The sequence below is a fragment of the Anolis sagrei genome, chromosome 8, assembly GCF_037176765.1.
Source record: "Anolis sagrei isolate rAnoSag1 chromosome 8, rAnoSag1.mat, whole genome shotgun sequence".
Classification (NCBI taxonomy): domain Eukaryota; kingdom Metazoa; phylum Chordata; class Lepidosauria; order Squamata; family Dactyloidae; genus Anolis; species Anolis sagrei.
This window is the reverse complement of record NC_090028.1, coordinates 9,793,475-9,820,164: the sequence shown is the minus strand read 5'-3', so window position 1 is coordinate 9,820,164 and position 26,690 is coordinate 9,793,475. Positions and strand designations below refer to the sequence as shown.

Here is a 26,690-nt window from a genome sequence, read left to right as displayed (position 1 = left end):
TTCCACTCAGCTGTGAGTCCTCTTCCCTCCTTTCAGCTCCTGAGAGAGAGAGAGAGGAGGAGCTGGAAACAGCCTATTCTCAGCTACACTCAGACAAGGACATCAACAGGCACTCCTCTGAAATAAGCTGAAAGTGCCGGCAGCTTCTCTCAAATCCAGGTTGAATCAGCCCCTTCTTTTGTGTTGCTGTTGATCTCAAAACTGGAAGACCACAAAAATCTTTGGGGAGAGACTATCTTCACTGTCCCTAGTCCCAGGGACAGTCTCTGCAAAGAGAGTATTCAAGAAGCCAACAGGTCTTCATACTGGAGAAGAAGTCTGTGGACCAAGGTCAAGGATTTTGAGCTGCTATCTCCACTGGAACACCTAGCTTTCTTGCAAAACACAAGAGGGTCTGGACATTCCTGAGCTGAGGGAGCATCCTATGAAGTGATCCTGCTCCATGGCGGAGTCCGAAACCAATGGCACCACCTGCAGCCTCAATGACTTTAGGTTCCAGCAGGCCAACGCTTCCTCTTGCTGGCCTACCATGTCCGGAGGTGGACCTGAGACAGTGATTGTTCCTGTGCTGTTTGGACTGATCTTCCTTCTGGGCTTGGTGGGGAATACACTGGTACTGGTGGTTCTAGGCCGCCTTCGTCCAGGAAGACGGCCGTCGCGCAGTGCCACCAACATCTTCATCCTCAATCTGAGCATCGCTGACATCTCCTTCCTCCTCTTCTGCGTCCCTTTCCATGCCACCATCTATTCTCTGCCTGAGTGGATCTTTGGTGCTTTCTTCTGCAAGTGGGTGCACTACCTTGTCATGGCCACCATGCTGGTCAGCATCTTCACCCTGGTGGCCATGTCGGTGGACCGGTACATTGCTGTGGTGCACGCTAAGCGCTCGCTCTGGATCCGCAGCAAACGCAATGCCACTCTTGGTGTGGGAGTCATCTGGCTCCTGTCCCTCCTCATCGCCATCCCGGTGGCTCAGCACCAGGTCCTTGTGAGTGAGCAGCCCCAGGCGCCCAACAGATCCTTCTGCTGGGAACACTGGGCTGAGAACCCGGGCGCTAAGCGGGTCTACAAGGTGACCATCTTGGTGATGGGTTACCTGCTGCCTCTGGTACTCATCTCTTGCTGTTATGCCAAGGTGGGTGGTGATGGTGGAGTGATAGTGATCATGATGAGGAAGAGAGGATACAGACCCACCTGAGATTGTTGTACCCAAATCTTTTGTGGCTTAGTATGGGGATGGGCAAAGTGCCACCTTGGGGCTATTTATGGGCCTCAACTCCAACAGTTTCCCTGGACCTGCCCTTTTCTGCCCGCTCAAAAGTTGAAGTTTCTAGAAGTGCCAATCTACCATTGGAATAGGTTGCAATTTTCCAAAAAGTGCTCATTTCTCAAATTGGAACAGTGACCTCTGGCAACTTCCATTGTTTGATGCATTGGTCATGATTTTTTAAAGAATTTTTTATTGTATAATACCTAGAAACAAGGGAGCCCCCGGTGGCGCAGTGGGTTAAAGCACTGAGCTGCTGAGCTTGTTGACCGAAAGGTCGCAGGTTCGATTCCGGGGAGCGGCGTGAGCTTCCGCTGTCAGCCCTAGCTTCTGCCAACCTAGCAGTTCGAAAACATGCAAATGTGAGTAGATCAATAGGTACCGCTCTGGCGGGAAGGTAACGGCGCTCCATGCAGTCATGCCGGCCACATGACCTTGGAGGTGTCTACGGACAACGCTGGCTCTTCGGCTTAGAAATGGAGATGAGCACCACACCCCAGAGTCAGACATGACTGGACTTAATGTCAGGGGACTACCTTTACCTTTACCTTTACCTAGAAACATACAATCTTCAAAAATAGCAGTCAAAATACCAGTTTTTTTCCAATCCTACCACCACCACAACCCCAGTACCCCCCCCCCCCCCGTACCCAGGAACAGTTAACTACTTTTGCAGTGCTTATTACAATTGTTCAATCATGAGGATAGTCTTATTTAACTCTGTATATTTATCTTTTCCCTTTATTCTGTAAATGAGACCCTTCCATTTTGCCTCCCATGTCCTTCTGATTTGGCCCGTCCTATAGTAACTTTTCCTTTCACTGATATAACCTTGGAGTAGGTAGTCGGCTAGATATTTATACCAAGTTTTTCTATCCCATTTCTTCCAGCCTAGGGCCACTGAGGCTTTGATTGCATCCATCATGTGTTTTATTATTTCCTCCTATTCTTTAAATTCCCCTTTACTTTCTAATTTCTGAGTGGAAAATTGAGTCTTGTTCCATTCTATGTTTATCTCTAATAGCTCCTCCATTTCCTTCTTAATTATTTCGTGAAACTTTTGTATTTTTTTGCATTTCCACCAGATGTGGGTGCATGTTCCTGTTTTTCCGCAGTTGTGCCAACATAATTTTGGGTATATTTTCATAATATGTGCCAATTGCATGGGAGTTCTGTACCATTTTGTCAGTATTTTCAGTTGCATTTCTTTAATCTTTAAATGTTTTATTTTTTATTGATTTCATCCAATTGTCTATTTCTTTCTCACTGCAACTTAATTCTTCCTTCCAGACTTCTGTTAGGCTAGATTTTGTTTTATATTGAATTTCCGTGATTATTTTGTATACTAGCCGTCCCTTGCCATGCATTGCTGTGGCCCAGTCTGGTGATCTGGAAAATAAAGTAATGAGAAAGTGTTGGTTTCTAATATATGTAATGTCTTTATGCTTGTGGGTAAACAGTATTTCTTGTTGTTTCTTTGTCAATGTTGATGTGGAGAGTGTCTGATTTGCCTTATCTGGAACATGCAACATATAATTTTCCTTCTTTAGGGGTCTCTTTCAAATCTAGGATATTATATCTGTGTGTGTGTGAATCATATAGATCTATCTATATCTATGGCTGGATGGCTCTTGGTCAGGAGGGCTTTGTTTACATTTTCCTGCCCTGGTAAAGGGGTGTTGTACTGGATGACCTTAAGTATTTTCTGTTGGCCATGGGGGTTCTGTGTGGAAAGTTTGCCCCAATTCTGTTGTTGGTGGGATTCAGAATGCTCTTTGGTTTAGGTGAACTATAAATCCCAGTGACAACAACTCCCAAATGTCAAGGTCTATTTCTCCCAAACTCCACCTGTGTTCATATTAGGACATATGGAATATTCGTGCCAAGTTTGGTCCAGTTCTATCATTGTTTGAGTCTTGATGTAGGTGAACTACAACTCCCAAAATCAAGGTCAATGCCCACCAAACCCTTCTAGTGTTTTCTTTCGGTCATGGGAGGTCCTGTGTGCCAAATTTGGTTCAATTCCATCATTGGTGGAGTTCAGAATGCTCTTTGATTGTAGGTGAACTATAAATACCAGTAAATACAACTTCCAAATGTCAAGGTCTATTTCTCCCAAACTCCATCTGTGTTCATATTAGGACATATGGAATTTTCGTGACAAGTTTGGGCCAGATCTATCATTGTTTGAGTCTTGATGTAGGTGAACTACAACTCCCAAAATCAAGATTAATGCCCACCAAACCCTTCTAGTGTTTTGTTTTGGTCATGGGGGTCCTGTGTGCCAAATTTGGTTCAATTCCATCATTGGTGGAGTTCAAAATGCTCTTAAATCCCAGCAACTACAACTCCCAAATGACAAACTCAATTTTTTGAGTGAAGGTCACTCCTTGGGTTATTAGGTGTCGTGTCCAAATTTGGCAGCAATTTGTCCAGCGGTGTTTGAGCGATGTTAATCCCACAAATGAACACTACATTTTTATTTACGTAGATAAATCCCATTATTCCTTTCTCCTTCTCAACTTTCCATTTTATTATTTTGTCAAGATTTGTTTCTGAGGTTTCCTTAGTCTTCAATTCTCTTGTTTTTTAGACAGCCCTCCCCATTGTAACCAATTTCCGAGCCCGCATTTATCTTTTATTTCTTCCCATTGCATGACAGTTCCGTCTGGTTTCAATAAGTCCTCAATCTTTGTTAGTCCATTCTGTTCCAATTTCTTTAGCATATTTCGATACGGATGGGGTTTTCTGTTCTCTATGGAACCTATTGGGAACTTGTCTATTTTATTTAGTGGGAGTTTTTGTCATTGGTCATGTACTTGGGTGCCCATCTATAGTCGGATCAGAAAATAGGGTCCCAAACCAGGGTTAGTTACCTACACCTGTTTTATCATTGAACTCAGAATGCCATCAGAGTGCTTGGATAAGTTTCAGCTTTCAATTAGGAGAGTTGATTATGAAAAAGACAGTACACCTGAGAATGGGCAGAGCACCTTATTACCAACCATAGACATGGCCATCAGTTATGGAGTAAGCCAAGATGATACCAGTCTTTTGATTTTCCAGGCTACAGCAATGTGAAGCCAGATATTTATTTTTATTTGTCGTGTCAGGGCAACCAGTCAATTATATTACATTTCTAACAGAACAAAGCAAACAAACAGACAAAATACAAAATTTGTGAGTTTGGTAGTTGATTAAATGTCCTTTGCCCAGTATCTGGTCACTTGGAGTGCTTCTGGTGTTGCTGCAAGAAGGTCCTCCATTGTGCATGTGGCAGGGCTCAGGGTGCATTGCAGCAGGTGGTCCGTGGTTTGCTCCTCTCCACACTCGCATGTTGTGGATTCCATTTCGTAGCCCCATTTCTTGAGGTTGGCTCTGCATCTCATGATGCCAGAGCGCTGTCTGTTCAGTGCTTTTCAAGTCGCCCAGTCCTCTGTGTGCCCAGGGGGGAGTCTCTCATTTGGTATCAGCCATTGATTGAGGTTTTGGGTTTCAGCCTGCCACTTTTGGACTCTCGCTTGCTGAGGTGTTCCAGCGAGTGTCTCTGTAGATCTTAGAAAGCTATTTCTAGATTTAAGTCGTTGACGTGCTGGCTGGTACCCAAACAGGGGATGAGCTGGAGATGTCACTGCCTTGGTCCTTTCACTATTGGCTGCTACTTCCCGGCGGACGTCAGGTGGTGCAATACCGGCCAAGCAGTGTAATTTCTTCAGTGGTGTAGGGCGCAGACACCCCGTGATAATACGGCATGTCTCATTAAGAGTCACATCCACTGTTTTAGTGTGGTGAGATATGTTCCACACTGGGCATGCATACTCAGCAGCAGAGTAGCACAGTGCAAGGGTAGATGTTTTCACTGTGTCTGGCTGTGATCCCCAGGTTGTGCCAGTCAGCTTTCGTATGATGTTGTTTCTAGCGCCCACTTTTTGCTTGATGTTCAGGCAGTGCTTCTTGTAGGTAAGAGCACGGTCCAGAGTGACTCCCAGGTATTTGGGTGTGCTGCAATGCTCCAGTGGGATTCCTTTCCAGGTGATCCTCAGAGCTTGGGATGCTTGTCTGTTCTTAAGGTGAAAGGCGCATGTCTGTGTTTTAGATGGATGGCAGGAGTGCATTTTGGAGTCTTGGATTTTGTGCAGGGAGTTAGTTTCTGCTGTATGGAAAACAGAGAGCTGGTCCTTGCCATTGTTCTTTGGGAAAGAGAAGTTTTGAAGTTTTGGAGTCCTGGATGTTTTGAAACTATGCATTGGCAGGCTGCATGAAAGCAGGGTCTGGCCCAACAGGTGTTCTCCCCCAAGGAGGGAGAAAAGTAAATGGTAATATCTGGATACATGAGGATGGATATGGTGTGAATGCGGAGTAAAAATATAATCTTTTTTGGTTTGTTTGTTAGCCAACGTCATAGGTGTTTGCAAAACCAATGTAGTTGCATAGAATCAGTATGTTTGTATGTCCAATGCCGTTCTTTATAAAAATGTTGTTCTATAAAAATTCTGATACCTATCGCCCAATTTCCCTTTTGAACGTTGATTATAAAATATTTACAAACATATTAGCAGAGAGATTAAAGCAATTTTTTAAAGGATGGATTAAAGAAGAACAATCAGGATTCCTACCGGTGTCAAATTAAAGATAATGTAAGGACCATAGTGAACATAATTGAACACTACGAAAAAAAACAATGATAAAGAATGCGCCTTACTAGCATTAGACGCCGAAAAGGCTTTCGACAGGGTAAATTGGGACTTTTTCCTCGCGCTCATGCAAGAGATTGACATGGGTTTCCACTTCATAAACTCAATAAAAGCTATATACAGTACCCAGGAAGCTAAAATCTGTATAAATGGGCAGACTACAGAAAAGATAAACATACAAAAAGGAACTAGGCAAGGGTGCCCGTTTTCACCTCTCCTGTTCATAATGACCCTGGAAATTCTATTAAATAACATCAGGAACAACAATGCACTTAAGGGAATAAAGATAAGAAAACACTCCTATAAACTTAGGACCTTTGCAGATGATGTAATCTGTCTAATTGAAGATCCAATGGACAACTTGGAAGAGTGGATAAAGAAGATAGAAGACTTCGGAGTAATAGCAGGGTTTAAGATCAACAAAAACAAAGCAAAAGTATTAACAAAAAAGATAACAAAAGAAAGACAAAAGTTACTAGAGAGAAGAAGTGGTATACAAGTTGTGGACAAAATCAAATATTTGGGAAAAAACCTACACCTCTTAAAGAACAACTACGATATAAAATGGAAAGAAATTAGTAAAGAAATGGCTAACTGGAAGTCTCTAAACTTGTCATTATTGGGAAGAATTTCAGCCATAAAAATGATGGTCTTGCCCTAACTTCTCTTCCTATTCCAGATGTTGCCCATCATAAGAAATAAACAGACAATTAGGAACTGGAATAGAGAAATAACAAAATTCATATGGGCTGGGAAGAAACCCAGGATAAAATTCATAAACGTAATTGAAAGTAAAGAAAATGGTGGTCTAGGGTTACCAAGATTATGGCAACAAGAATGATTGACAACTGGAAAATAGAGGGAGAAAATGTGGAGGCCGTGACAGACTTTGTATTTCTAGGTGCAAAGATGACTGCAGATGCAGACTGTGGCCAGGAAATCAGAAGACGCTTCCTTCTTGGGAGGAGAGCAAGGTCCAATCTCGATAAAATAGTAAAGAGTAGAGACATCAGACTGGCAACAAAGATCCATTGCCTAGTCAAAGCCATGGTATTCTCTGTAGTAACCTACGGATGTGAGAGCTGGACCTTAGGAAAGGCTGAGAGAAGGAAGATCGATGCTTTTGAGCTGTGGTGTTGGAGGAAAGTTCTGAGAGTGCCTTGGACTGCGAGAAGATCCAACCAGTCCATCCTCCAGGAAATAAAGCCCGACTGCTCATTGGAGGGAAGGAGACTAGAGACAAAGTTGAAGTACTTTGGCCACATCATGAGGAGACAGCAAAGCCTAGAGAAGACAATGATGCTGGGGAAAGTGGAAGGCAAAAGGAAGAGGGGCCGACCAAGGGCAAGGTGGATGGATGGCATCCTTGAAGTGACTGGACTGACTTTGAAGGAGCTGGGGGTGGTGACGGCCAACAGGAAGCTCTGGCGTGAGCTGGTCCATGTGGTCACGAGGAGTCGGAGACGACTGAACAAATGAACAACAAGAAGGGTTACCAGATCTTCAAGCATACTACGATGCCTGTGGCCTAATCTGGAGCAAAGAATGGGCCAATATCATCAGAACAAAAGATCTAGCTCTAGAAGGATACGACCTTAGAAGTGGGTGGCACGCATATATGTGGTACGCCAAAAGAAAGATCGAAAGAAACTTTGGCAATCACTTTATTAGAGCCTCACTGATAAAAATATGGGAAAAATACAAACCTAAATTCTATCAAAAAACACCTCTGCGGATCTCCCCTCTTGAAGCGACACAAAGAAGAGAATTAGGGTGGGAGAAATGGCCAAGGTATAAAGACATCTTAAAAAAGAACAACGATGATTTTTCCATGAAGACACTGGAAGAGATAAGAAGTTCATTTGGCGAGATATCATGGTTCCAATGCAGGTAGCTGACAGAAGCATACAATAAAGACAAAAAACTAGGCTTCGATAAAGGAGATAATCACTGGGATAAAATTATGGCTGGAGAAAAAAAAGGAATCACCAAACTCTACAAAATTATACTAAGCTGGACAACAGAGAAAAACAGAATAAAAAACTTTATATCAAAATGGACAGCAAACTTAGGCCATACTATTGGAACCACAGAGTGGGGAAAGATATGGAAAGTTAAACTAAAGTGGATAAGTTCTTATGACCTGAAGGAAAACTGGTTAAAAATGATGTACTGGTGGTACATCATGCTGAGTACACAGGCGAAATGTTACAGAAACGTCTCTGAGACATGCTGGAAATGCCAAAGTAAAAAGGGGACTTTCTTCCACTCATGGTGGACATGTGAAAAAACAAAAAAAATCTGGAAAGAGATTCACAAATCAATAAACAAGATACTGGATATAAAAATAGAAATGAAAGCTGAATATTATCTCTTGGGAATATTAGATTTTGAACTTGAAAAAATTAAAGACAAGCTCTTTTTTCACATGGCGACAGCTGCAAGAGTTATAATAGCAAGAAAATGGAAGAATAAAGATCTACCAATAAAGGAGGAATGGATAATCAAACTTTTAGATATAATAAATATGGATTCCCTAACATGGCACCTGGAAAATAAACAGAAGGCAGGGATAGGCAGGATAGATTGGTCTCCAATCAAAAAATACTTCATCGTCATCATCATCATCATCATCATTTAATAACTTATTAATCGCCCTCCATCCGAGAATGCTCCAGGCGATTTACAGCTAACTTACAAAAGATAAAATACATACATACAAAAATTAAAAATCAACAGAGATCGAATGCTCTAGTAAAAAGCCAGGTCTTAAGTGCGAGAGCAAAAGGCCCTAAGTCACGCATGGCTCTCATGTAGGGCGGCAAGGAATTCCACAAGGCAGGGGCAGAAATAGAAAAAGCCCATCTGCGCCTGGTCCTTTCCAAGGGCACTTTTCTAGGACCCGGTATATGGAGTAAGTCACGTTGGGCTGGTCGTTGCGACCTCCGATGATGGGAGAAGGAGAGGCGGTCCCTAAGGTACGATGGACCCTGGCCGTAAAGAGTTTTAAAGGTCAAGATGAACTAAACTCAGACATGTGAGAATCATGACTAGAAAGGTAATATTAATGTCTCTGGGGCAAAATGGATGAATAAGATCAAGAACTCTCCTGTGACCCAACCTTTACCTTCCACATCTCCTCCACCCACCCATATACCTTCACCCTCCTGAACCCTTCCCTCCCCCCAACCCCTATTATTGTTTTTCTTTTTTAATGCAATGTTTAAGTCTAAGTTTTGATTTCTGAAACTTGGATGTACCCCATCTTTGAAAACCCTTAATAAAAATTAAAAATAAAATAAAATTCTGATACCTCTTATCTTACCAGAAATTTACAATAAATAAAAATTACCTATGCTTTAAAGTTATTGAAAAGTTATCCATGACATCCGTGTTCTAAAAATGTGATTGCAAGGAGAGAACAGAGGTGATAGAGTCCTCAATGTCTTGGACTCTGACTTTTCCTGTACCTTCTCCCCTTCCTCCTGTGTAGGTTCACTTCAGCAGGAGTCTGGGGCACGTTCATAAACCTGTTCCAAAGAAGAACGTGTCTCATAAAAGCATTTTAAAGGTCAGAAAGATCTTCCCTGTCCATAATTGCAACACTAGGTCACTCAGACATGTCCCTGTCTGCCATTCTAAATCTCCCTGGGAACTGGTTGTGTGATCAAACCTTGGACAGAAAAATTACTAAAAGACTGTTTCTTGGAAAAGCTGGCACTATTGCTGGGTACACTATGTGAAGATAGCACCCCCTTGCTTCACCATATTCAATGTAAGCAATTTCACTGCTTCAGATAGCTACTAAACAATTATTTTGCCCACCTTCAGAACAGACAAGCATCCCGAGCTCTGAGGATGACCTGGGAAGGAATTCCCACTGGAGCATTGCAGCGCACCCAAATACCTGGGAGTCACTCTGGACCGTGCTCTGACCTACAAGAAGCACTGCCTGAACATCAAGCAAAAAGTGGGCGCTAGAAACAATATCACATGAAAGCTGACTGGCACAACCTGGGGATCACAACCAGACACAGTGAAGACATCTGCCCTTGCGCTATGCTACTCTGCTGCTGAGTATGCATGCCCAGTGTGGAACACATCTCGCCACGCTAAAACAGTGGATGTGGCTCTAAATGAGACATGCCGCATTATCACAGGGTGTCTGTGCCCTATACCACTGGAGAAATTACACTGCTTAGCCAGTATTGCACCACCTGACATCCGCCGGGAAGTAGCAGCCAATAGTGAAAGGACCAAGGCAGATACATCTCCAGCTCATCCCTTGTTTGGGTATCAGCCAGCACGTCAACGACTTAAATCAAGAAATAATTTTCTAAGATCTACAGAGACACTCACTGGAACGCCTCAGCAAGCGAGAGTCCAAAAGTGGCAGGCTCAAACCCAGCACCTCAATCCGTGGGTGATACCAAATGAGAGACTCCCCCCTGGGCACACAGAAGACTGGGTGACTTGGAAGGTGCCGAACAGACTGCGCTCTGGCACCACGAGATGCAGAGCCAACCTTAAGAAATGGGGCCACAAAGTGGAATCCACGACATGCGAGTGTGGAGAAGAGCACACCACTGACCACCTGCTGCAATGCACCCTGAGCCCTGCCACATGCACAAGGGAGGACCTTCTTGCGGCAACACCAGAGGCACTCCAAGTGGCCAGATACTGGTCAAAGGACATTTAATCAACTACCAAGTTTGCAAAATTTGTTTTTTTTAATCTGTTTGTTTGTTTTGTTCTGTTAGAAATGTAATACAATGGTATGGTTGCTGATGACACAGTAAATAAAAAATAATTATTTTGCCAAATGGTGGTAGCAAGGGGGTTGTGTGATCCTCTGGAAGTTATTGGACTGCAGTTCCCATCAGCTCTAGCCAGCATAGCCATAAGTGAGGAATTATGGAAGTTAAAATTCCCACAACCCTTATAGGGCCTAATTTCGGCTATACAAACCCTTTCCTAAAGGTTGCTTGGGAATATTGACCCATGAAAAACTTAGGGCCAAAATGGTGAATTCATCCATCGCTTACATCAGCATTTCTTGACCTGGGGGGGGGGGGTCATGAGGGAGTGTCAGAGGGGCCACCAAAGACTATAAAAAACCACAGTATTTTCTGTTGGTTATGGGGGTTCCCTTTGGGAAGTTTGGCCCAATTCTATCATTGGTGGGGTTCAGAATGCTCTTTGATTGTAGATGAACTATAAATCCCAGCAATAATAATAATAATAATAATAGTAATAATAACACTTTATTTGTACCCCGTTACCATCACCCCAAGGGACTCGGTGCGGCTTACATGAGGCCGAGCCCAAATACAACAATACAAGCAATAATAACAACAATACAAGCAATTAAAATAAAAACGTAAACAATAAAAATGTAACAATTAACAATAAGACAACACACAATTAAAACTGTGGGTAGGCCAAATGTAAAGTTAAAATTGGAAGTAATGCCGGCGCATGGGCGAAAAGGTGAAAGTGGCGTTTGTGGAAAACATACAAGCAGACCTAAATGTAAAGTGCTTTGGAGGACAAAGGGCTATGGGAATATTATTCTGGGAAGGCACACTGGAACAACCACGTTTTCAAGCTCCTCCTAAAGCCTGCCAGGGTTGGGGCCTGCCTGATGTCCTTAGGGAGTGAGTTCCAGAGTTCCAGAAAAGGTGGGATCGAGAGCAGGGCCTCTCCAGATGATCGAAGAGATCGTGTGGGTTCGTATACAGAGATGCGGTCACGCAGGTAGGCGGGTCCCAAACCATTCAGGGCTTTGTAAGTAAGAACTTGCACCTTGAACTGGCAATCAGTGGAGCTCCTTGAACAGGAGGGTTGACCGCTCCCTGTAAGGAGCCCCAGTTAACAACCTGGCTGCCGCCCGTTGGACCATCTGGAATTTCCGAGCTGTTTTCAAGGGCAGCCCCACGTAGAGTGCATTGCAGTAATCCAGTCTAGAGGTGACAACTCCCAAATGTCAAGTCTATTTTCCTCAAACTACCAGCATTCACATTTGGGCATATTGAGTATTCGTGCCAAGTTTGGTCCAGAGCCATCATTGTTTGAGTCCACAGTGCTCTCTGGATGTAGGTGAACTACAACTCCAAAACTCAATGTCAGTGCCTACCAAACCCTTCAAGTGTTTTCTGTTGGTCATGGGAGTTCTGTGTGCCAAGTGTGGTTAAATTCCATCACTGGTGGAGTTCAGAATGCTCTTGGATTTTAAGTTAATTATAAATCCCAGCAACTACAACTCCCAAATGACAAAATCATTCCCTCTCAATCCCACCAGTATTCAAACGTGAGCGTATTGGGTATTTGTCCAAAATTTGATCCAGGAAATGAAAACATATCCTGCATATCAGATATTTACATTATGATTCATAACAGTAGCAAAATTACAGTTGTGAAGTAGCAACGGAAATAATTTTATGGTTGGGTGTCACCACAACATGAGGAAGTTGTTGAGAACCACTGTTGTAGATGGTTGATTTTCTCACACCAGAAGCGACTTGCAGTATATTCTGAATTTGCTTCTGACACGATTTTTTAAAAAAGTAGCCGCTAATGGTTCCCATGTTCATGTTTTAATAAAAAAAATTAAAGGAGCTATCCGTGGTGCTGAACTATTGATATAACAGTTCAACACCATGGACAACATCTTTAAAACTAATGAAAACTTCAAATTGTTTCACTTTCCCGTGGATGTTAGGGATTGTTTTCAATTTGGATGCAAATATTGTCAGTTGACTCATCTGTTGATTTTCTCTCTTTCGCTTTCTCCCTTATTTCAAAAAGAAAGCCATTAGGAGAAGAATGTATCTGCTCTATCAACAAAATTTAGATTAACCTTTTGAAAACACAGTTAGAGTGCCCTTGTAACCAAGCAATGGATGTACTTAACCATTAGAGCTGGAAGAGCCACAGTACTTAAGCCAATTAATGAAAAGAAAATCAATCTATTACATGTGGCATTTATGTCTCCCTTTTGCATGCTTTCTGAAAGCAGCAAGGTGGAAGAAAGCCAGCCTTCTTCTCGACATACTGTACTATAGGATTATTTGGTTGGAAGGGAATGTAAATTAAATTGGGCCAGAATTTGGAAGACTCTTTCCTTCCTCCCTTCCTTATTTCCTTATCTCCTTCTTTCCTTGGACGATAACTCACATAAATCCATTACGGCCACTAGCTACGCTAGATGGGAGATTATAGGCACTACAATCCAAACCCAAAATTTCTCCAAAATGTAAATTGAGTCTGATCCAAACCAGGACTGATCGCCTCTCCTTGAAAACAAAGCTCTTTGTTTATTACTTAGGCGATCCCTCGTAGTCCGAGGATGATGGTCCTCCAAGAGTGGTATCCTGGCGGTGGGTCCATAGGTGACTGTGGAGCCCTATTCTTGATCTGCATCTTCTCCCACAGTGAGGGCATCGGTTTCAAGGTGGAAGGCAGTCCCAGACGGGGTTGGCTTGATGTGCCTTCCTCTTGGCACATTTCTCTCTTTCGCCCTCCATTCGTAGCTCTTCAAATTCTGCAGCACTGCTGGTCACAGCTGACCGCCAACTGGAGCGCTCAAGGGCCAGAGCTTCCCCGTTCTCAGTGTCTATGCCAGAGTTTTTAAGGTTGGCTTTGAGCCCATCTTTCAATCTCTTTTCCTGTCCTCCAACATTCCATTTTCCGTTCTTGAGTTTGGAATAGAGCACCTGCTTTGGGAGACAGTGGTTGGGCATCCGGACAATGTGGCCGGTCCAGCAGAGTTGGTGGCGGAAGACCATCCCTTCAATGCTTGTGGTCTTTGCTTCTTCCAGCACGCTGACATTTGCCCATTTGTGTTCCCAAGAGATTTGCAGGATTTTCCGGAGGCAGCGCTGGTGGAATCATTCCAGGAGTTGCATGTGACATCTGTAGACTGTCCACGTCTCGCAGACATATAGCAGGGTTGGGAGGACAATAGCTTTATAAACAAGCACCTTCGTATCCCTACGGATGTTCCGGTCCTCAAACACTCTCTGCTTCATTCGGAAAAATGCTGCACTCGCAGAGCTCAGGCGGTGTTGAATTTCAGTGTCGATGTTGACTTTTGTGGAGAGGTGGCTGCCAAGGGAACGGAAATGGTCAACATTTTCTAATGTTACACCATTAAGCTGTATTTCTGGCATTGGAGAGGGATTGGCCGGTGACTGATGGAAGAGCACTTTGGTTTTCTCAATTTTCAATGACAGGCCGAGCTTCTCGTATGCTTCTGCAAAGGTGTTTAGAGTGGCTTGTAGGTCTTCTTCTGAATGCGCACAGATGACGTCATCAGCATACTGGAGTTCTATAACAGATGTTGTAACCTTGGTTTTGGCTTTCAGTCTACTGAGGTTAAACAGCTTGCCATCTGTCTAATAGATTATTTCCACTCCAGAGAGAAGCTTCCCATCAACAAGATGAAGTATCATAGTGATGAAGATGGAAGACTGATTGCCTCTCCTTGAAAACAAAGCTCTTTGTTTTTTTACCAGTTTCAAATAATATTTTTTTTAAAGAGAGGCATTTGAGATTTTAAAAAATCAAGTTTTCCACTCCATCCTACCGTTTTCTTGTAATGGCAAAGTTAAGTAGTAATGCAGTGGGATACTTTCAAAATTCAACATAAAGAGTAATGAGTCACGGCTGAAACAGTACAAGGAGTAATGGAAATTACTTACTCTTTCACAATAACTTTCTAATTTCAGCAGCTGAGTTCCTGGAAAAGTTGAGATACAATCCAAGTAGTGCTCATTTTTGCTGCTCATTATTTTAATCCTATCATCATACCAGCTGTCAGTTATACTCGGATTGACAGTTCAGGGTTGTCCCAGACTCTGACTTGTCAAAACCTGGGATATAGGCTGCATCTACACTGCAGAATGAACGCAGTCTAACTCCTACTATTGTTGTTGTTGTTCATTCATTCAGTCATCTCCGACTCTTCGTGACCTCATGGACCAGCCCACGCCAGAGCTCCCTGTCGGCCGTCACCACCCCCAGCTCCTTCAAGGTCAGTCCAGTCACTTCAAGGATGCCATCCATCCATCTTGCCCTTGGTCGGCCCCTCTTCCTTTTGCCTTCCACTTTCCCCAGCATAACTGTCTTCTCTAGGCTTTGCTGTCTCCTCATGATGTGGCCAAAGTACTTCAACTTTGTCTCTAGTATCCTTCCCTCCAGTGAGCAGCCGGGCTTTATTTCCTGGAGGAACGACTGGTTGGATCTTCTCGCAGTTCAAGGCACTCTCAGAACTTTCCTCCAACACCACAGCTCAAAAGCATCGATCTTCCTTCGCTCAGCCTTCCCTAAGGTCCAGCTCTCACATCCGTAGGTTACTACAGGGAATACCATGGCTTTGACTAGGCAATGGATCTTTGTTGCCAGTCTGATGTCTCTACTCTTTACTATTTTATCGTGACTGGACATTGCTCTCCTCCCAAGAAGTAAGCGTCTTCTGATTTCCTGGCCACAGTCTGCATCTGCAGTAATCTTTGCGCCTAGAAATACAAAGTCTGTCATGGCCTCCACATTTTCTCCCTCTATTTCCCAGTTGTCAATCATTCTTGTTGCCATAATCTTGGTTTTTTTTATGTTTAGCTGCTACTATACCAACTGTATATTTAAATATCTCTTTATATAATTGTTGAAATATATCCCACTGATTATATAAGAATATCAGGGGAGATTATAACAGAGAAGGGGGTGAGACATCTAGTATTTTTAAAAGGTAGGAACTAGGAAACACTAGAACTGAAAGACGTAAAATGCTTCTTCAAATGAATTCCGCTGCCACCATTTCAATATTAATCAGGCTGAAGTAATATTGAGAGTTTGTTCTGTAACACACACTGTGCCACTATAGTTTCATAGAGGCTGCTGTGAAGGTGACTTTAATAATACTTTGACCACAAAGGTATTCACACTGAGGCTGGTATAATTTAAATAAAATAACAAGAATGTTTATTGAACAGGCTTGAAATATTCAGGTATGCTTAATGGTTTCAGTAAAACACTGCCATAAAAAGCTTGTGGTTGCGTTAGAGTCAAAATCTTAAAATCCTCTGGGTTACAAGTCTTCAAAGTTCCACCACAGAAAATTACTTCAGGAAATGAATCTCTGAAAGTAACTCCCAAAAATGCCCCTTAGGAATCTAGCCAAAAATACCCTGAACTAGACTTCCTTAGGAATTGAACAGTCCACTAACTGGGTACTGCTCCTTCACGGTATTCTAGCTATTTACTCAATAGCTACTCTGAATACTTCACAAAAGACTGACCCAATCTTTTTCTCCAAACCCAAACTCACTCTCACTAACACCAATACTTCTTCTCTCTAACAGCTCCAAACCCTAACTGACTAAACTGGAACTTCAAGCCTCTGTTTAAAAGACACTTTCCCCCCTCTAGACCACTTAGGCTCCACCCCCATCTTTATAGCCAATCCTAGCCTTCTGATTTTCCCTCTAAGATTTGAATACCCCCCTCAAGACAAACCTAACTAAAATGCCTTCTCCCTGTCTCCCTTTCCTAAAATGGATGCCGTGGCTTCATTACACCCTGCTTCTGCCAACCTAGCAGTTCGAAAACATGCATATATGAGTAGATCAATAGGTACGGTTCCAGGGGGAAGGTAACGGTGCTCCATGCAGTCATGCCGGCCACATGACCTTGCAAGTATCTATGGACAACGCTGGTTCTTTGGCTTAGAAATGGAGATGAGCATCACTCCCAGAGTCGGACACAATTAGACTTAATGTCAGGGGAAAACCTTTACCTTTACCTTACAGTTCTTTTATGGCCCCTAATACCTTCTCTTTCCAGAATGACAAAGAATTAGTTATCTTTCCAAAAAGATAATCTTCAGAAAAGCATCCTGAGCATTAAGTTCTACTTCTCCCACAAGCTCATATTGCAAGAGCCCTGTGTCAGGATCAGACCAAAGGCTGACAGGCAGGAAATGAAAGCAATATAGTGTTCCCAGCTACTGCTGCCCAGCAACTGATTATAATTCATGTCAAACAAACCTTAGGGTGTTATGAAGTTAATTGTGTTAAAGCAATTAACCTGCCCATTTTGTGGTTTTACATAAGCAGCAGCAGCTATAGGGTGGCCCCAGTAAGCCCAACGTTGAAGAATATAGGTTTTTGCTCTTCCCCATTCTGTGAATTTTGTCTCGAGCTGCTATTTGGTGCCATTATCATTGAACCATGGCAGTTAAAGTGGTGCCAAACTGCTTTAATTCTACAGTGCAGATGAACCATGAATGTTAAAGGGAAGGCACACTCCCTACTCTGTCAAAGCGTGCTGGGCCTCACCAAACTGCAAGCCCCAGGATCCTATAGTATTGAGTCAAAGCAGTTCAAGTTGTGTCAAACTGCATTAATTCAACAGTGCAGATGTCCTCCCAGTCATTACAGAAATGAATTAATTGCAAGTAACAGCTTATCATTTCTAAGCTCTTCATATTGATCATGGGTCTGCAATCTTGTTTAATTCTTCAATTAGACTCATTATGTATCAGGTCTGTTTGTAGCCTTCCTTGGAGTCCTTTCTTCTGGCTAAATAAGCCTGAATGGGACCATCGACTTATAAGGCTGGCAAGCAGAAAGGCTTGCCCAAGTGCAATTATTTCAATCAATCAGTATGTTGGGTTGTTGTAGGTTTTTTGGGTTGTATGGTATAGCGGGGTGGGTTATTTATTTGGGAGGAAAATAAGAATAATCCCACCCAAAACCACACACTCAGCCGGACACCACTTAAGATTTTGAATGTAGCTTCTGCTTTTACAAGCAACAAAACTCAAAAAGCTGATAGTGGAAATTTGAGCACTTTCTTCCTGGCCAAAACAAACTCTATTTGAAAGCACACTGACACACACCAACTTAGCAGTGCTGATAAGCCCTTGGCTTGTTTGAGGTAACTTGTGAAAGACTGTGATTGTACTAGCCCTCAGGCTTGTGTTACTGAGGTACCCTTTACGTTAATTCTTTAAAAACATACACTGCCACCATTAGATACTTGATTTCTGCTATTGAAATCTTTAAGCACAGAGGCACACTTGAGTCAGATGTGATGAACAAGGAACAAGAAAGTTTATTAATAAGAACAGGAACAATGCAGGTACTATCTTGGCTGTTACAGAGATTTGCCTTGAAAGCGTAATGGTTACTTATACAGTTCTGACTTTATTACTCCTGGAAATGAGTGACAAAATGGATTCCCACGGCATCTCTTCCTAAGATGGCTGCAAACTCCTTGGGCCTACCATTTTTCTAGGACTATTCTAAGCCTAACTGTAAGTAGATTCACTACATATGGCCATGTTCTAGAAGCATTCTCTCCTGATGTTTCGCCTGCATCTATGGTAGGCATCCTCAGAGATTGTTGGAAACTAGGAAAATTGGGTTTATGTATCTGTGGAATGTCCAGGGTGGGAGAAAGAACTTTTGTCTGTTGGGGGTAGGTGTGAATGTTTCTATTAGCCATCTTGATTAGTATTTAATGGCCTAGCAGTTTCAAGGTGTGGCTTCTTACTACCTGGGGGAATCCTTTGTTGGGAGGTGATTAGCTGGCCCTGATTGTTTCTTGTCTGGAGTTCCCCTTTTTGAGTGTTGCTCTTTATTTATTTACTGTTATTATGATTTTAAAGTTTGTTAATACTGGAAGCCAGATTTTGTTCATTTTCATAATTTCTTCCTTTCTGTTGGAATTGTCCACATGCTTGCGGTTTTCAATGGCTTCTCTGTATAGTCCAACCTGATGGTTGTCAGAGTTGTCCAGCATTTCTATGTTCTGAGATAATATTCTGTGTCCAGGTTGGTTCATCAGGTGCTCTGCTATGGCTGGCTTCTCTGGTTGAAGTCTACAGTGCCTTTCATGTTCCTAGATCCGTGTTTGCGTTTGGTGGTAGAATAATAGAATCATAGAGTTGGAAGAGACCTCATGGGCCATCCAGTCCAACCCCCTGCCAAGAAGTAGGAAAACTGCATTCAAAGCACCCCCGACAGATGGACATCCAATCTCTGTTTAAAACCTTCCAAAGAAGGATCCTCTACCACACTCCGGGGCAGAGAGTTCCACTGCTGAACAGCTCTCACAGTCAGGAAGTTCTTCCTAATGTTCAGATGAAATCTCCTCTCTTGTAGTTTGAAGCCATTGTTCTGTGTCCTAGTCTCCAGGGCAGCAAAAAACAAGCTTGCTCCCTCCTCCCTGTGGCCTCCTCTCACATATTTATACATGGCTATCATGTTTCCTCTCAGCCATCTCTTCTTCAGGCAAAACATGCCCAGCTCTTTAAGCCGTTCCTCATAGGGTTTGTTCTCCAGACCCTTGATCATTTGAGTTGCCCTCCTCTGGACACATTCCAGCTTGTCAATATCTCTCTTGAATTGTGGTGCCCAGAATTGGACACAATATGCCAGGTGTGGTCTAACCAAGGCGGAATAGAGAATAGGGAGCACGACTTCCCTAGATCTAGACACTATGCTCCTATTGATGCAGGCCAAAATCATTTTAGTTGCCCTCTGGTCCCTGTGTGGACTTGTGCACAGCTGCATGGTATACGGTAGACTCCTGCAGAGGTGAGAGGATCCCTCTTGTCCTTTGCTGAACGTAGCATTTGTTGCTTTTCTTAGTGGGTCTGTAGATAGTTTGTAGGTTGTGTTACCTCATCAGCTTTCCTATGTGGTTAGTGGTTCCCTTGATGAATGGCATTCCCTTGATGTATGTTTCTTGCGCCGGACAAAGACCATAACAATGAACTATAAAATATACAGATTAATCAAGATCAAAGATGTACAGCACAAAAGACAGTAACCAAAATTATTACCAATCTCATATAAAGCGTAAAAACATTTCAAGACCCTGTTCGTTGTTTTCCCATTGTCGCAATCACATCTGGTGGGGAAAAGGGACAGGACCTCTTCTGTGGTGGCCCCCTGGCTATGGGATCAGGCATTTGTAGATTAGGCTGACTTGCTGACATGTTGACTTATATAAAACTGATGCCCTTGGATGGTGATTTAAACCGATGATTGCTGACTGTTTTTTTACTGTTTCTATACTGCTTTATATAGTTTTATACTATTTATACTGTTTTATATTAATATTATATTGCTGTTAAATTGAGTATCTGTTTTTGATGTGGGTGCCATGGGTTGCCGATTTGTTAGCCGCCCTGAGTCCCTCTGCGGAGGTCGAAATAGGACGGGTTATAAAAGCCCGAAATAAATAAATAAGTTATGGGTACATTTCTAACATGAACATCAAATCAATATGTTGCGTCTCCATGGCAATTTGTGGCCATATCTGATCCATTCCTCACTAATGCATCACATTCCCTCTTGCTCTCTCCTTAGGTGTTATATCATCTTCATAAAAAAGTGAAGAATATTTCCAGAAAATCGGAGCGATCAAAGAGAAAGGTATGTAAAAAATCTGTTCTAGGTTTCTGTGCTGTTGTGTTTGTTTTAATTTGCAGGACGTGTTGTGACAAAGGCTGCATCTACACTGTAGAATCATTGCAGTTTGATGCCACATTAATGGTCATGGCTCAATACTGTAGGAATCATAGAATCAAAGAGTTGGAAGAGACCTCATGGGCCATCCAGTCCAATCCCCTGCCAAGAAGCAGGAATATTGCATTCAAATCATCCCTGACAGATGGCCATCCAGCCTCTGTTTAAAAGCTTTCAAAGAAGGAGCCTCTACCACACTCCGGGGCAGAGAGTTCCACTGCTGAACGGCTCTCACAGTCAGGAAGTTCTTCCTCATGTTCAGATGGAATCTCCTTTCTTGTAATTTGAAGCCATTGTTCCTTGTCCTAATCTCCATGGAACCAGTAAACAAGCTTGTGTGGCTTCCTCTCACATATTTATACATGGCTATCATATCTCCTCTCATCCTTCTCTTCTTCAGGCTAAACATGCCCAGCTCCTTAAGCTGCTCCTCATAGGGCTTGTTCTCCAGACCCTTGATCATTTTAGTCGCCCTCCTCTGGACACATTCTGTGAAACTAAACAAAAGGGAGAAGAGGCGGAGTAGCCTTATATGTCAAAAACTGTTATACTGCAGAAGAGATTCAAGAGAACATCCATCTCCTCTGGGAATTGTACCAAAGGTCCGTTCCAGACAGGCCCTATATCCCAGGATCTGATCCCCAGGTTTTCTGTTTATCCCAGACTAGTCCTCTCCTGCCACGCATTGCTGTGGCCCAGTCTGTGTATATGTGTTTTGTGCGTGTATATATGTGTGGTTTTGCACATGCGTTGTAATGGTTGTTTGTTTTTTTACTTTTAAAGTTTCTTCTGCTGTGTTTTTCAGTGTTTTTATGAGTGATGGTCACTTGTTGGCCTGAGAGGTGTATTGTGTCCAAATTTGGTGGAGGAAAGAGGGAAGGGAGGAAAGACAAAAGGGAAGGAGAAAGAGGGGGAAAGAGGAAGGAAAGAGGGAAGGGTGAAAGGGAAGGAAGGAGAGAGGGAAAAAGAGGGAGGTAATGAGGGAGGGAGGAAAGAGGGAAGGGAGGAAAAACAAAAGGGAAGGAAGGAAGGAGAAAGAGGGGGAAAGAGAAAGGAAAGAGGGAAGGATGAAAGGGTGAAAGGGAAGGAAGGAGGGAGGGAAAAGAGGGAGATAATGAGGGAGGGAGGAAAGCGAGAAGGGAGGAAAGACAAAAGGAAAGGAAGGAAGGAGAAAGAGAGGGGGAAAGAGGAAGGAAAGAGGGAAGGACGAAAGGGTGAAAGGGAAGGAAGGAGGGAGGGAGGGAAAAAGAGGGAGGTAATGAGGGAGGGAGGAAAGAGAGAAGGGAGGAAAGACAAAAGGAAAGGAAGGAAGGAGAAAGAGAGGGGGAAAGAGGAAGGATGAAAGGGAAGGAAGGAAGGAAGGAAGGAAGGAAGGAAGGAAGGAAGGAGAGATGGAGGGGGGGGAGAAAGAGGGAGGGAGGAAAGAGAGAAGGAAGGAAAGACAAAAGGGAAGGAAGGAGAAAGAGAGGGTGAAAGAGGAAGGAAAGAGGGAAGAATGAAAGGGTGAAAGGGAAGAAAGAGGGAGAGGAGGGAGGGAAGGAGGAAGGAAGGAAAGAGAAGGAAGGATAGGATAGGATAGGATAGCATAGGATGGTGAGAAAGAGGAGGGTCTGAGGAAAGAGCCCAAGGGGCCGCATCCAGCCCCCGGGACTGGGTTTGCCTATACCTGAGCTAGAGGATAACAGGCTAGAGTCTTGCTCTGCCTATTCAGCTCAGGCAAAAGCTAACTGCTGCAACCTCTCCAAGTTTGTGTGTTCTTCCTCAATTGCCATCTTAACCACACGGGTGTTTCTGGATCACAAGAGTCCTTGTTTTCCCCTGTGATATGTTGGATTATACCCAACACAAGTCTAGCTGGACTGGGGGATTCTGAGAGTTGCAATAGCATGGTCAAGGGATTCTTGGAGCTTGGTGTATATAATAAGGGGCAATGTAAATCAGAGTCCCCATCTCCTAATATTCCCATTTTCATCTGTGTCATGTTGGGGAGATGTTATGCGAGAGATTTTGCCTGATGTTTTGCACCTGTTCCCTATTAACTGAATAATGGGTGCAGCAATTTTTTGAAAATTTGAAACCATTAGTACGAGCGATGATCCCTTGGCTGTGTAATGCTTAGACCTTCGATCCCTAGGCTGACAGCCATTATGAAAAGAACGTTTTGTTCTTGCAAAGCAATCTTATGCAACTCAAGTAACTATGAGAGAGGCATGTGATTAAAACAATTTATTCCAATATGTATTGAATCTGGAATCAATTTTTCATTTGGGGCATAGCATCTTCTGAGATAGCCCACTTGACTTTGTCTTCCCTGGTCATTAACTTTTCAATGCGTGCTCCTGTTGTAATGTGTCCTACATTATAATATCATAATTACAGATCTTAACCCACTATTATTTTTATTTAGATGATGGAGAGGAGAAATAGAGATGGGAACCAAGGAGACAGAGAGATAGCACAGTTCTGGCGCACATTAGAGGAGCCTTTCACTACCTAGCACCCTTCAGATGTACTGGACTACAATCCTATTACCCAAAACCAATATGGAGATGATAGGTTATTGTAACCCAGTACATCTGGACATATACCGCCCTGGTGCCTCAGCAGGTTAAACCACTGATTTGTTGAACTTGCTGACTAAAAGGTTGGTGGTTTGAATCCGGGGTGCAGGGTGAGCTCCCACTGTTAGGCCCAGCTTCTGCCAACCTAGCAGTTCAAAACATGCAAATATGAGTAGATTAATACTGTTACCTTGCATTGTCACCTTGGAAGGAATGTAACAGTGCTCCATGTAGTTATGCTGGCCCCATGACCTTGCAGGTGTCTATGGACAACGCCGGCTCTTTGGCTTAGAAATTGAGATGAGCACCACCCACCAGAGTTGGACACAACTAGACTTAATGCCAGGGGAAACCTTTACCTTTACTTGCATCTGAAGGATATAAGTTTTTTAAAATATATTTTTGTGGTTTATCTCTGTAATTTATTGGATACTGTATGTTCATGTTTTTGACTTTGTCATAATAATAATAATATAATAATAAAACTTTATTTGTACCCCGCTACCATCTCCCAAGGGACTAGGTGCGGCTTACATGAGGCCAAGCCCACAATACAACAATAAACAATAACAGCAATAATACAAAAACAATGCATAAACTCATAAGCAAAATAAGCTATAAACATTAACAATAACACGTACTCCTCCTTGAGCTATCAGGAGAGGCAGGTAATAACTAAAATGTATTATTATTAGTGTTATTATCATTATCATTATTGTATGAGCTATAACAGTGGTTCCCAAGCTGTGGTCCATGGACCATCAGTGGTCTGCAACAACTAAAATATGGTCCACAGCCTCACCATGACTACACTGTTGCAATGAGAGTGAGTGGTCTTGCAAAACCCTCCTATGGTGCTGAGACTTATTAAATATGGTTTTCTGTGGGCAAGCAGATGGCAACTACTAGATGGCATAAGTTCTGTATCAGAAACTGGAGCGGACGTGGTCTATCCAATGAATCAGTACCCCAAATAACCAAACCCAATCTAAAGTTGACCAAAAACTGATTCATAACCCTTTTATTCAACTGCCAGTGAATGTAGCATATTCATATTTGTCATGGAAACTGTAATTCCTACCTAAATGTTTGTAATTTCAGAACATTATTCAGACATTACATTTCCCCTTATTGTATATTCCCTAACTATTAGGTACAATGTTCAAACCACATTTACTATAGACCAGCGTTTCTCAACCTGGGGGTCGGGACCCCTGGGGGGGTCAAGAGGGGGTGTCAGAAGGATCACCAAAGACCATCAGAAAACACAGTAATTTCTGTTGGTCATGGGGATTCTGTGTGGGAAGTTTGTTAGTGGGGTTCAAAATGCTCTTTGATTGTAGGTGAACTATAAATTCCAGCAACTACAAGTCCCAAATTTCAATATCTATTTTCCCCAAACTCTACTAGTGTTCACATTTATTTATTTAGACCATTTCTACCCCGCCCTTCTCACCCCCGAGGAGGGACTCAGGGCGGCTAACACAGGCAACAATTCAATGCCAACAGTATCAAAACAACAATATAAAACAGCAATATAAAATCCATGACATAACAATTAAACTGTGATATTAATTAAAATTACATAACCAAATAGAACAAATCACATAATCACAGGTCATAAAGCCATTTCCAATTTTCAAACAATCGTATTGTCTGAGTTCAGTGCCTAGAGTGCTGCTGTGCCCACTAGCCAAAGGCCTAGCTCCAAAACCACGTCTTTAGTTTTTGCCTAAAAGTAAGGAGGGAGGACGCCGATCTAATTTCACTAGGGAGTCAATTCCATAAGCAGGGGTCACCACCGAGAAGGCCCTGTCCCTCCTCCCCACCAGACGCGTTTTAGATGCTGGTGGGACCGAGAGCAGGGCCTCTCCAGTAGATCTTAAATTACGAGGTGGAACATAGAGAGAGATACGTTCAGATAAGTAAGCTGGGCCGGAGCCGTTTAGGGTTTTATGGGCATATTTAATAAGTCTCAGCACCATTTGGGCATATTGAGTATTTGTGCCAAGTTTGGTCCAGATCCATAGTGGATGTAGGTGAACTACATCTCTGGATGTAGCTGAACTACAACTCCAAAACTGAATGTCAATGCCCACCAAACCTTTCCAGTATTTTCTGTTAGTCATGGGAATTCTGTGCGCCAAGTTCAATTCCATTGTTGGTGGAGTTCAGAATGCTCTTTGACTGTAGGTGAACTATAAATCCCAGCAACTACAACTCCCAAATTTCAATATCTATTTTCCCCAAACTCCACTAGCGTTCACATTTGGGCATATTGGGTATTTGTGCCAAGTTTGGTCCAGATCCATCATTGTTTGAATCCATAGTGAATGTAGGTGAACTACAACTCCAAAAATCCAGAGATGTAGGTGAACTACAACTCCAAAACTGAATGTCAATGCCCACCAAACCCTTCCAGTAGTTTCTGTTGGTCATGGGAGTTCTGTGCACCAAGTTTGGTTGAATTCCATTATTGGTGGAGTTCAGAATGCACTTTGATTGTAGGTGAACTATAAATCCCAGCAACTACAATTCCCAAATGACAAAATCAACCTCCCCAAAGCACACCAGTATTCAAATTTGGGTGTATTGGGTCCAGTGAAGGAAAATCCATCCTGCATATCAGATATTTACATTACGATTCAGAACAGTAGCAAAATGACAGTTATGAAGTAGCAACGAAAACAATATTATGGTTGGGGGTCACCACAACATGAGGAACTGTATTAAGGGGCCGCGGCTTTAGGAAGGTTGAGGGAAACTGCTATAGATCATTTTGAAAGTCTTCCCCCACCCTTCCTTTCTAGACAGCCCAGACGGTGCTCCTTGTGGTTGCTGTGTTCATGATCTCCTGGCTCCCGCACCACATCATCACCATGTGGGCCGAGTTTGGGCATTTCCCCCTCAACAACGCCTCCTTCATCTTCCGCATCATCTCTCACTGCTTAACCTATGGAAATTCGTGCATCAACCCCATCATCTATGCTTTCCTGTCGGAGAACTTCCGGAAATCCTGCCAGCAAGTCTTCACCTGCAAGTTCCTCCTTCAGCCGCCCCCTGCGGAGAAGCTAGTGAGGATTCGCATGGAGAACTTTTCCACCAGTCACTCAACAACCAATGTTTAAAACTGGAAGTGGAGAAAAACGGAGATGGAATCCAAAAAGGATGCAAATTAATTCACCCAACTCATTGGATGGCCATTCTAGTTAATCATGTAAGCAACCTATTTATCATTGCCACCTTTGAGGCCCTTTTACACAGTTGTCAGGACAGCCTTATAAAGATGCGTCCAACATTGCACAAAAGGGAAGCCATCTAAGCTGCTTTCTACACACCAAGCTGTATCTGCATGCATTTGCCACTGATTGTGAGGTTTCGTGACTCGTGGAATGATTTCCATGCATCACATGAGTCTATTTTGCAGGGACTGAGAACTGGGAAGTGTTGAGAGTAGGAAACATAGCTAAAATAATGTCTCGTAAAATTGCTACTGTACATTGATTGCACTAAAGATCTACCTTCATCTCCACAAAGATGCTTTCAGTTACTTGTGAGTGGTGTTCTTGATTGCATCATAGACTTTGGGGTTGCACTTTGCCTAAAAAGAAAAACGAGAGTTGAACGGCTG

General features: G+C 42.9%; 1 protein-coding gene across 1 annotated transcript; it reads left to right on the top strand.

The window, feature by feature from the left end:
• Positions 1 to 128: 128 nt before the first annotated feature.
• Positions 129 to 26,690, top strand: LOC132783066 (galanin receptor type 1-like). Its single transcript, XM_060788121.2, has 3 exons — positions 129 to 1,135; positions 20,340 to 20,405; positions 25,870 to 26,690. Exons 1-3 carry the CDS (start codon positions 443 to 445, stop codon positions 26,185 to 26,187), a joined length of 1,077 nt encoding a protein of 358 aa, XP_060644104.2. The 5' UTR covers positions 129 to 442; the 3' UTR covers positions 26,188 to 26,690.